Source organism: Camelus dromedarius, chromosome 6, assembly GCF_036321535.1.
Source record: "Camelus dromedarius isolate mCamDro1 chromosome 6, mCamDro1.pat, whole genome shotgun sequence".
NCBI lineage: Eukaryota > Metazoa > Chordata > Mammalia > Artiodactyla > Camelidae > Camelus > Camelus dromedarius.
Window position 1 is genome coordinate 63,712,850 of NC_087441.1, and position 13,000 is coordinate 63,725,849.

Here is a 13,000-nt window from a genome sequence, read left to right on the forward strand (position 1 = left end):
GTTCTGGGGTGGAAAGGTCTTAACTAATATCTCTCCAATCCTAACAGCTGGGCAGTAAGCAATCATCTTGCTTCATGTTCTTGCTACTAGCGATTTCTGAATATTTCACTTCATTGATAGTCTGCCTTTATCCTTTTAACTCCTATTATGGGCCCCTCACTGAATTTTTTTCTTAAATGGAAGCACTGGGGATTGAACCCAGGACCTTGTGCATGCTAAGCATGCCCCCTACCACCGAGCTATATCCACCCCCCTCTCCCTGTTAGTCTTGATCCTAACTATACCTACTGTCATTTAAAAAGTCTAGCACAGTGCCTGGTACATAGTAGGCACTTAATAAATTGCAGCTGTTTGTTGTAATAGGCAATTGAAGAGTGAGATATGTAGTTGATAGCACATATGAAACAAAGGCAATCGATTATGAGACAATATGTAATTTAACTGTCTGTATAAATTAGAAGTGCCATATTCATTCATTCAGAGACGGCTGGAAAAGTTAAGAAATTGTTCTAGCAAAGTTGGAACTTAAATCTAGCCTTTGATATTAGAAGGGGAAGAATATACTGCCCTAAGAATGAAGCATATGAATGAATGTAGGTATTAAGTTCGGGAAGAGAATGATGTGTTCTTGTGCAATTGGAACTTAATTATGATACAGAAAACCTCCAACTGCTCTATTTTTCTTAAGCAGGAGATAAAGCAGATAAAAACAAAAGCAAGGGAATATTAATTTGGTGATAAACTGTATATATAACACCTTTTTTTGAATTTCAGAGGATACCTTCACTATTAAAACCTACTCCTTAATTTTGAAATGTTTATGAATTAAATAGTATAAATGTATATTTGTAATGAGGCGAAAAGTGAGCTAAAATAGCAAATTCATCAAAACAGCTTAAAGATTGCTCAAACAACTGCCACCTCTATAAATATGCATGGTATTATTTATATAATTTAACAGCTTAAGATGAGAGAATTGCTTAGGGAATAGAAAGTATGAAAAAACAGAAAAGAATAATGGTTTCCTTTGACTTTGTATTCAAGACATATATTTAGTTTAACTTAAAAATATTATCAAAAATAAATGAAAATGCTGTTATTTTAAATGCCTCTTTCAAAAAATCAGAAACAGATGAAAATGATAAGTAACAACTCTTTGGGTTTAAATATCTTTAAGGAAACCTGGAAAGCATTACATAAATTATTCAGATCATAACTAAGTTATATGACAATGTTGTTCTCCTTATAAAATATCTTAGAAAAATATTTAAAAGTCTGTGTGGGCCAACTGGACTTTACTTGTTTAAGGAACACATTCATAAAAGTATACATTATCAGTGTTATATGAAAGTGCCTCTATTTGTGATAGTACAATCAATAAAATCATTATATATTACACATTTGGACTTTGAAAATTTGGCTTGAATTTAAAAAGCAGGGGAGGGCGGAAGCTCAGTGGTGGAGTGCGTGCCGAGGTCCTGGATTCAATCCCCAGTACCTCCCGATAGATAGATAAATTTACCTACCCCCTCTGAAAAAAGAACAGTAATAATAATAATAACAATAATAATAATAATAATAATAATAATAATAATAATAATAATAATAATAAAAAAACCACAGCTATAGTCTTCTGCAGTATTTATTTTTCTTAAACTAACTCAGTGGTATCAAGTTTCCTTCTTCAAAGCAACCAAACATATTGACCCTTTGCAATTAGACATGGAAAATTTGACAAAGGTCAGCTTTATGGAAAATGCAAAAATAATTTTAATCCATCTCTCAGATGTATTTACTTTTAAGGCAGTTCTTTAAGAGCTGCATAATATAAGTGAATGGAAAACTAAATGAAAAGACCTCAAAAATACTTTCAATGTGTCCTGCAGTGTAGTATGGTAGAAAAACACCGCACTAGGAGTTAGCACACCCAGGGTCTGGTTCTTTGATATTAACCAGGTAAATCACTTGAGGTAAATTATTTCAGTTCTCGAATCTTCAGTTTCCTAATCTATAAGAGGGATAGATTGAATGTACTCTAAATTCCCCTTTACTTCTAAAGTGCCATGACTTTGTACATTAGTCCTTATGATAATAGTATTAATACCTACAATTTTTGAGAATTTGTAATGTACCGCATACTATGGTAAGTCCTTTGTGTATCATGATTTCAGTTTATTGAATCATAGGTTTATTCAGTTAACTAATGTTTATTGATTGTTTACTGTGTGCCAAATGCTGTGCTAGGTGTTGGTGGAAAGTAGTGAGCAAAACAGAGTCAGTTCCTAATTTTTTGCAGCTACTCTGAAAAATACCTTTATTATTCCCATTGTTATAAATAAGAAACAGAAACTTTAATTCTTTAGTTTATCTAAGGTCGAACAACAGACACTTTTTTCAAGGCTATATGGATATAAGGGTAGCAGTTTATAGAAAATCTGATAAATTTCATTTCACAAGATTGGTTCTACTTAAATTCATGTAATGGCCATGAATCACAGAATAAAAGTGATAGGTGCATTCATTTCAGTAAAGATATCAGATTTCTTAGAATTAAAATCCTCACATGGTTAAAATGTATGCTTCATAGACATTCATGATGATTAGAAACAAATTAAGCACAATTCATTAAGTCTACTGGAAGGTTTTCAGGTAAGAGTTGTAGCAGACCATGCTTGGCATATTTCAAAGATGGTAGAACAATATCCAATGGTTATAGGAGTTAAAGAGGGTGGATCAACCTCGTGAAATTAGGAGGATGCATAAAGTAAAGATCAGATGATTGTGGACCAATGAGCAATTACGCATTCTTTAGCCATGGGCACTCCTGTAATTGTGCTCAAAGTGGATGTGCCTAATTTCAAACCTGTTCTAGGTTTCACTCTGGTTCCCAGTTTGAACTCTTATTTACCTGTATTCTTCCCTCTTGCACTTCTTGATTAAAGACTGAGTTGTTTGGGTTGTTTGAATCTTTATGTATGTACCTTCTCTTCTTTTTTCAATAAATAAATTAATCATACATGTATTTAAAATACATATGTCAAATTTATTTAGTCTCCCCACTCTTCTACACTTATGATCATATAATTTTTTTCATGTGTATTCAATTTATGGTTTTTAAAAAATTTTTTATTTTGGGGGGGTAATTGGGTTTATTTATTTATTCATTTATTTAAATGGAGGTACTGAGGATTGAACCCATGACCTCGTGCACACTAAGCATGCACTCTGCCACTGAGCTATACCCTCCCCTCCAATTTATGTTTTTTGACAGCTTAGTATTTCAATGCAGAAGTATTAACTTCAGAAAATAGGAACTCTGCCCCAGGATTTGCAAACTTCTATTAATAGATACTTTTTCTTTTTCTTCGAGGCTATTGTGGTGACTGATGGAGAGCGTATTCTTGGCTTGGGAGACCTTGGCTGTAATGGAATGGGCATCCCTGTGGGTAAACTGGCTCTGTACACAGCTTGTGGAGGGGTGAATCCCCAAGAATGTCTGCCTGTCATGCTGGATGTGGGAACAGAAAATGAGGTAAACAATTTAAGTCTGTCACACAGCCATACACCTTAAAAAATAGTACCAATGAATGCATTGAGATTATTTTAGGAACTGCATGGAATTCACCTTTTTTTCTGTTCGGTTCTTTCTGTCTCCTCAAACCCATCCCCCCAACTCTTATAAGAAAATTGTTCTCTTTTCTTTTTTCTCTCTCCTAGTCTATAATATGGTTAGTCTTTTACCAGCTTCTTTAGTGTTTTATTACCCTTTGATGAGCACTTACACTATTATTCTATGGAGTCTTTGTTTTATTTTAGGATATCATAGTTACTTTTGAAAAAACTATTTTTATACTAGGCAGGAACTAATCCCGAAGAATTAAGTTTAATCATTCTGAAATCTTGTTCTAAAAGTTTGTATTGAATCTGAGGTAGATGGTTTGAAGTTTAGCATTTCTCTTCCCTGCATCAATATTTTAGAATCTTGAAGTTATATATTAAGTAGTATACATTTTTTGCTTATCCTTAATTGCTAATATTTGGATTAGTTATGGGTGATAGATACTAGAATTTATGGTGTCTCACGTCAGTGTGGTGTCTCACATCAGTGTGGTGTCTCACATTGACTTGTAGATGTTGAACCATACTTTGCATTCCTGTGATAAATCCCACTTGATCATGTTTCATCCTTTTAATATGTTGTTGAATTTGTTTCACTTATATTTACTTTAGGAGTTTTGCTTCTATGTTCATCAGTGATATTGGCCTGTAATTTTCTTTTTTGTGTGACATCTTTGTCTGGTTTTTACATCATTGTGATAGTGGCCTTGTAGAATGAGTTTGGAAGGATTCCTTTCTCTTCAAGTTTTTGAAATAGTTTGAGAGGGATAGGTGTTGACTCTTTTTAAAATATTTTTAGAATTTTCCTGTGAAGCCTTGTGGTCCTGGACTTTCTTTTGTTGGGAGTATGTTTTATTATTGATTCAATTTCATTACTTATAATAAATCTGTTCATATTTTGTATTCCTTCCTAATTCAGTCTTAGGAGATGAAAATTTCTAGTAATTTATCCATTTCTAATAGGTTGTCAGTTTTATTGCTGTATGATTGGTCACAGTAATCTCTTACGATCCTTTGTATTTTTATGGTGTGTGTGTAACTCCTCTTTTTTTCATTTCTGATTTTGTTGATTTGGGCTCTCCCTTTTTTCTTGTTGAGTTGTGGTAATGGTTTATTAATTTTATTTATCTTTTCAAAGAACCAGCTTTTAGTTTCATTGACCTTTTCTTTCTTTCTTTTTTTTAGTCTCTATTTCATTTATTTCTACTCTGATTTTTATGATTGCTTTCCTTCTACTAACTTTGGATTTTCTTTCTTTATTTTTCTAGCTCCTTTCTGGATATAAACTTCCCTGTTAGAACTGTTTGCTGCGTCCCATTGATTTTGGATCATTGTGTTTTTGTTTTCATTTGTCTTGATATATTTTTTGATTTCCTCAGTGATCCATTGGTTGTTTAATTTCATATTGTTTAGCTTCCATGTTTTTGTGGGTTTTTGGCAGTTTTTTTCTTACTTATTTTTAGTCTCATAGCATTGTGTTCAAAAAATATGCTTGATATGACTTTAGTTTTCTTAAATTTACTGAGGCTTGTTTTGTGGCCTAGCATGTGATCTGTCATGGAGAACATTCCATGTTCATTTGAAAGAATGTGCATTCTGCTGTTTGGGGAGTGGAAAGTTTTATGTATCTATTAAGTCCATGTGGTCTAATGTGTCATTTAAGTCCAGTGTTTCCTTACTGCTTTCTGTGTAGATGATCTGATCTGTCCATTGATGTAAGTGGGGTGTTAAAAGTGCCCTACTATTATTGTATTACTGTCAATTTCTCCCTTTCTGTTGTTAATATTTGCTTTATGTATTTAGGTGCCCCTATGTTGGGTCATATACATTTTTAATTGATCTATCTTCATCTTGGATTGATCCCTTTATTATGATGTAATGTCCTTCTTTGTGTTTTATTACAGTCTTTGTTTTAAAATCTATGTTGTCTTATATAACTGTTGCTACCCCAGCTTTTTCATGAAATGACTCTTTCCATCCCATCCCTTACAGTCTGTCTCTGTCTTCAGATCTGTAGTGAGTCTCTTTCAGGCAGAATATATATGAGTCTTGTTTCTTTTTCTTTCTTTTTTAGTTTTTGTTTGTTTATTTGTTTGTTGATCTATTCAGCCACTCTGTGTCTTTAAGTGGAGCATTTAATCTGTGTACACTGACAATAATTGTTGATAGGTGTGTACTTATTGGCATTTTAAAAATTGTTTTTTGGTGGTTTTTGTAGTTTTCTCTGTTCCTTTCTTTTTCTTTTTCTCTCTTGCCTTGTGATTTGATGACTGTCTTTAAAGTTATGTTTGGATTCCTTTCTTTTTATGTTTTGTGCATCTACTATACTTTTTTTAATTTGTGGTTTTATGAGGTTCATATATAGCAACCTATACATAAATAGGTATCTGTTTTAAGTTGATGATCTCTTAAGGTCGAATGTGTAACAGTCCTACATTTTTACTCACCCCTACCTCCACGATTTATGTCTTTGATGTCATATTTTACATCTTTATTGTGTGTATTCCTTACCCACTTATGTTAGATACAGATGCTTTTTACTACTTTTTTTCTTTTAATCTTCCTACTAGCTGTATAGGTAGTTGGTCCATTACCTTTACTGTGTTTGCCTTTACCAATGAGAGTTTTCCTTTCATAATTTTTGTATTTCTAGTTGCGGCTTTTTCTTTTTCACTTAGAGAAGTCCCTTTAACGTTTCTTGTATAGCTGGTTTAGTAGTGCTCAACTCTTTAGCTTTTGCTTGTCTGTAAAACTCTTTTTATCTCTCCTTCAAGTCTGAATGATAATTTTGCCAAGTAGTGTATGCTTGGTTGTAGGTTTTTTCCTTTTATCACTTTGAACATATTGTTTCACTCCCTGTGGCCTGTAAAGTGTCTACCAGAAAGTCAGCGATAGCCTTATGGGAGTTCCCTTGTACACAGCTAGTCCCTTTTCTCTTGCTGCTTTTAGGATTCTCTCTTTATCTTTAATTTTTGCCAGTTTAATTATAATGTGCCTTGGTGTGGACCTCTTTGAATTCACCTCCTTTGGGACTCTCTGTGCTCCTTGGACCTGGATGTCTGTTTTCTTCCCCAGGTGATGAAAGTGCTCAGCTATTATTTCTTCAAACAAATTCTCTGCCCTTTCTCTCTCTTCTTTTGGGACCCCTATAGTGTGAAGGTTTGTATGCTTGATGTTGCTTCTGAGAATTCTTAAAGTCCTCATTTTTTTTCAATTCTTTTTTCTTTTTTCTGTTCAGCTTGGTTGATTTCCACAGCTCTCTTTTCTAGGTTACCAGTCCATTCCTCTTTAATATCTAATCTACTGTTGATTCATTCTAGTGTATTTTTATTTCAGTTATTGTATTTTTCAACTCTGTTTGGTTCTTCTTTATATTTTTATATTTTCTAACTTTGTTGAAATTCTCACTGCGTTCATCTATTTATCTACCAAATTCAGAGGGCATATTTATGATCATCACCTTGAAATATTTTGGGGGTATATTGCTTATCTCCAGTTTATTTAGTTCTTTTTCTGATGTTATGTCTTGTTCCTTCATTTGAAACATATTCTTCTGTTTCCTCATTTTTCCTAATTTGCTGTGTTTATGTCTATGTGGTAAGCAGGCCGGTTATGTTTCCCAGTGTTGGAGAAGTGGCCCTATGTAGGAGATGTCCTGTGGGGCCCAGCAGCACTCTCCTCTCTGGTCTCCAGGACTGTATATTCTAGGCGTGCCCTCTTTGTGGGCTGGGTGCATCCTCCTGGTTTGGCAAGGCCAGCTACTGTGGGTGCACTGGTAGGCAGGGCTGGCTAATTGTGAGGCTGTGCCTCGTGAGGTGGCTGTGGGCCTGATGAAGGGGAGGGTAGGCTTCCTGGGTGTTTGGCTGTGCAACCTGGTGGGGTACGGGACTGCTGCTGGTCTGTTGGTGGGCAAGGCTGGGTTCCTGTGTGGCTGTCTGTGCAGCTGGGGGTCCTGGGGCCAGTGTTGACCTGCTGGAGTGCACGGCCTGGCCCACGGTGCTAATAGGCTAGAGGGAAGTTTCCAAAATGGCACTTGCCAGAGCCAGTGTTATCATAGTAGAATGGGTTCCCCAAAATGCTGTTGCTAGCCCCTCTTTCCCCAGGGGCCATCTTAGCTGCCTCCTGTATCTCTACGTGGCTCTCTAAGATCAGCAAGTGGGTTGGACCCAGGCCCCTGTCACACTGCTGCCTCTGTTCTGGAAAGTGGAGTGTGTGAAATTTTGCCTATACCTTTTAAGAGCCAAGGGGCTATTTCCTACAGCCCTCCTGCTCTCCCAAACAGAAGCCCCACTGGTTTTCAAAGTCAGGTGTTCTAGGGGCTCATCTGCCCAGTGTAGGACTCCTGGGCTGGGGAGCCTGACATGGGGCTCAGACCCCTCGCTCGTTGGGGAGGACCTCGTGATGGTGCTGTTCCTCCTGTTTGTGGGTCCTGACTACCTGAACTCTGCCCCTCTACCTGTCTCATTGTAGTTGCTTCTTTATGTATTTAGTTGTGGAAAATCCTTCTTGTTAGTCTTTAGGTCTTTCTCATGAATAGTTGTTCTGTAAGTAGTCGTCATTTTGCTGTATCTGTGGGAGGAGGTGAGTTCAGGGTCTTCCTACTCTGATATCTTGGCCACCTTCCAACATTTTATTTTTATTCTTGCCCTGCTGCTTTACCTAGATGAATTCACTAAAATATGACCAAGTTGATGGGTTTATGTAAAAGATGTCATTTTTATGTTCTACTTTCACATGTGGAAAACCATCCTGTAGTACTAATTTTTAATCTCATCCTTTTTGTGAATCTCTGTCCAGTTTTTACACTTCATAATAAAAATATAAAAGTAGTTGATAACAGTGCTTAGTTTCTTATCCAGAATAACCTAGCAGAGTTTCATGAAAACTCGATCCCTTTTTTATAAATTATAAATGTTTTCCTCTTTTATCATAAATACCTATATTGAGTAGTAATAAAGGTAGAAAAGGACTTAGCAGCTTGATTGAAAAGACAGTCCTCACTTGCTGTTAAGTCACACTAGCCTGACTCCTTAAATCTCTACAACTTTCAGCTAAAAGAACTTGAAAGATCAAAGATACTGAAACTGAGTCACAGAAGTGCGTGGCTAAAAAATACTCATTTTTTATGTTAATGATGGACCACATTAATTTAGGTAGGATGTTTGTGTTTTCGTCTTATCTTTCATCTGTTATTTCACAGTCCATGTTTTCCTCGGTTAACTTTTGAAGCAGTTGCTATATAAAATTTGCTTCTGTTACCTGAAGTAAATTGTCTTCAGTTGTTTCTTAAGAGCACCCCATACTTTATTTCTTCTTTTTTCCCTGTTACTGCAAAATCCTATCATAGACGCTAGGGTTTTTATTTGCCTCTTCTTTAATAAGTGACCAGTATCAAAGCTTGCTATTTAACCAAAGATGTGAGTAGATGTTCCTTGTCCCTCCATGCTCTTCCATGCATTATTAGGTCTTAAAAACTGCTACCTGTATTGTGGGGTGTATTACTTTGCTAGGGCTGCCATTACAGTACCATAAACTGGGTAGCTTAATCCATGGAAATTTATTTTTTCACAGTTCTGAAGGCTCCAAGTCCACGATCAAGGTGTCAACAGAGTTAGTTTCTTCTAAGGTCTCTCTCCTTGACTTGTCTTCCTTCAGTGTCTTGATGTGATGTTTCCTGTGTTTGCAGCCGTGTCCTGATTTTTTTTTCTTATAAGAGCATCAGTTATGTTGGATTACGGCTTGCCCTAATGACCTCATTTAACTTAATTTCCTTTTTAAAGACCCTGTGTGCAAATACAGTCATATTTTGAGATACGAGGGTTAGGACTTGAACACATGAACTGGGGAGAAGGGGACACAGTTCAGCCCTTAACACTTGGTCAGTCTTCAAGAGGGCATGGGCAGTTTGAGCAGGAGAGTATTGTCTACATGGTCATTCTTTGTTTATTCAGCCCTTGTTCCAGGTCTCAGCTTTTCTGATCCTGGTTTTATGCTTGGCCTGGCCGTCAGTGCATGTGCACAGTGTATCTAGATCTTGCATCCCTCCTGGAACTTGAAGTCTCAAAGTTGAAGCTTCTTCCCATTGAGGAGGTTCCCCCTTGTGTTCCAGAAAGTGCTCTGTATGTTCGGCATGAACCAGCTATGTTGGAAAGAAACCGAACAAAAGAAAAACGTTACAGATTTTCTATCATCTGTACCTGCCATACGCCTTTCAGCACTTGCATAGAAGTTGGTGCTGGTACTAGAATGTGGCTGGTACTCATTTTCACTTGCTACCATAACACATTATTACAAATATAGTGGCTGAAAACAGCACAAATACATTACCTTATAGTTCTATAGCTCACAAGCCTGACACAAATCTCAAAAGGCTAAAAGATGTCAGCAGGGCTGAGTCCCACACCCTTGTCTTTTCCAGCTTCTAGAGACCACCTCTATCCCTTGTCCCTTTATCCATTTTCAAAGCCAGCAGCGTAGTCTCTCTGACCCTGCTTCCCTCATCACAGTTCTTTCTCAGACTACAGCCAAGGAAGGCTTTTCACTTTTAAGGACTCACCCTTAATCACATCTGCAAAGTCTCTTATGTCACATAAGGTAATATATTTACAGGTTTGGTGGGGGGGAGGAGTGTGTCATCATTGTGCCCTCCCCACGGTCCCAGCAAGAATGCCAGCATTTCTCCGCCAGCGCCCCCCTCACTTCTAGCCTTTGTCTTTTCATATCATGGGGACTGCCTGCCCCTTCCGACAAGGGAGCCTGCATTTGATGAGTACTAATCACTAAAGTGAAGCAGAGAGAAGGAGGAGAGAAGATAATGCCTCAGTCCCCAGACTTCTGGTTGTATTGTCACGTGCTTACCGTTCAGTGGTCTCCTCTTACCTCACTGTCTCTAAATTAGAAGATGATAATGGATTATATCAAGAACTTCTGAATCTTATCTTTTGAGACACTGCACCAATGCCTCGGGAAAGAGAATGGAGTCTTTTTTTCTTCATTTTGGTTTTATATGTACTTTAACTATCAGAAACTCCTCAAAGTTTGCGGTAAATTTTAGAAATGCCCACAATAGAAACTAAAATAGAAAAAAAATTTACATGAGATGAGAACATTTTGGGAAGTAGAATAATTTTATTTTAAATTAATATAAGTTTGAAATGAGTGGTTCTCAGTATACATTCCATGAACCAACCACTTCAGAATTACACGGGGCATGTGTTAAGAATGCAGAATCCTGGGCTCCCCTCCAGACTTACTGAATCACAGTCAAATTTTAGTCATTTTTTTTTCCATTGCTTTTTTTTTTTTCAACATTGATGCCAGCTCATATGCAAGCTGACATTTTAAGTGTTGCTTTAGACTGAACGTTGGCACTTAGTTTGCTTAATCCAAAGTTGATGACGTGAATCAGCAAAACAGCAAAAATTTTCTGTTATTTCTCTACAGAATCTGGCTTTTCATTTGAGAATAATGAGTAAATAGCAGCGAAGAGAATGATTACTTGTATATTATAAATAAAATTTTAAAATAAATATTGAAATGGGGGATAGTAATAACGTTTATGGCAGATAAAGGTTTAAAATGTTCTTCGTATTCAAAGAACATTTTCAACTCAGTAAGAAAATGTTAAATGTGCAGTATACAGATTGCTTAAGGAAAAATGGGCACAGATAATTTAAAAATGAAGAAATGAAAATGGTCAATACACTTACGAGAAAATATTTAATGATATTAGAAAAGAAATACAAATGAATATTCGTAACATTATTTATAAATATATTTTATGGATTTCATTTTATTATACATTTAATTTATTACATATATTTACATGTATATTTCACATATATACACACATATATATGTGGAAAGATAATATTCTTCCTTTGGCTGCAAGAGAATAAACATATTTATTATGTCACTGGTTGGGAAGATTGTTAATTTGTTCTCTCGAAGGGTAGAGTTCCAATACAGACCACAGATTTTGAAAATATTCATCTAGTGAGTGACATGAAAAATTTCCACAGTGTATTCCTATGTCAAAAGGGATTAGGAAAGTCTATGATACTGTCCCACATTTGGGCACGTAATATTATACACTCACAAATGTAAAGAAAAGGATCTAGAAGCATATGCATCAAGGTGCTAGTGGTGGGTAGTTTAGAATGGGTAGAGATTATTGGTTTTCTTTGCTGTTAATTTACATTTCAGTGCTCTCAAATTTTCTGATAGGAAATCCTGCTTTTTGTAATGATAAAAACCTTACATATTAAAAACGTACTTTTTAATTCTCAGAAATGTCAGATTGGAAAGGTAGGAATGTGAGAGACAAGAATAACGTGAAAGTTGATAATGATTATTACGAATTTCAAATAAGAATTTCCAAGGTCCCAGAATTGAGATAGTGCTTACAAGTAAGGTAATTAACTTTACCAATATATACCCTCTGTATTTCCTTTTTGAAACTCCCTTATATTCCTGTATGCTTTGTCCTTTACTCTTTTTTCAAACCCTAATCTTTTTCTTTCTGTCATGCTCCTAAGTCTTCACTAGTCTTCAGTGACTACAAATGCACTGCATGTGACATCTCTTGTTAAAGAAGGTCTAATCTTTTTTAAGTGTTTGCTTAATACCAAATCTTTCGTTTACTTTCCACCAAAGATCTGTTAAGTGTTTACTGTTGGCCCCACCAGAAGTTTTTAATCCAATGAATTAATGTCACTTCTGTGCCAGGCTACTTGGTCTATGGAGCCATTTTCAAAATTGGGTAATCTTTTAAATTGCTTTTTTTGTAGATATTATTTTTTTGTCAGTCAAATCTGAGAATGCACTCATTATTAAATCTTTAATTATCATGAAATTTTGAAGAAACAGTCATTTTTAATAGAGACATTATGGCTGGAGGAATTTTATAACTTCCTGACTTAACTCAAAAGCTTTATCTTGTTTATAAATCTTTGTAATTGACTCTTCATTGTCATCACACTTTTTAATGATATACACTTTAATTATTAGCATGGGAAAGAATGAAAGGAAAGAGGAGGAGAAACATGTAACATCTTTTCTCAATTGTGTTCTTTTTCTAAGTCACGTTTTAGAAGTCCAAATATATCCCAGACATGGAGAAAGTATTTTAATTCTGGCAGCCATTCGTAGCTCGTTGGCACTTCAACATCAGCTGTTCAGAAGCCTGCCAGTAGATTGTTTAAAATTTTGAGGCCTCAGGGAACAGCTGGGCTTTAAAGTAGATTTGGTTTCAGATTTTATATTTCATGTGAAATACATTTATATGATCTGAATGTTAACTTCCAGCTAGCCAAACAGCCTTAACTCATTGCTGTGCAGTACATTATAAGTAGGATGACCGCTTTGGCTGAACCAAGACACT

At 35.8% G+C, this 13,000-nt stretch overlaps 1 protein-coding gene across 1 annotated transcript in view; it reads left to right on the forward strand.

The window, feature by feature from the left end:
* The window catches only part of ME1 (malic enzyme 1), a 169,837-nt gene that overhangs the window by 69,968 nt on the left and 86,869 nt on the right, over window positions 1-13,000 (forward strand). Inside the window, exon 5 of the mRNA XM_031455990.2 lies at window positions 3,371-3,532. Coding sequence (XP_031311850.2) covers window positions 3,371-3,532 — 162 coding nt within the window. The remainder of the gene's footprint in view (window positions 1-3,370; window positions 3,533-13,000) is intronic.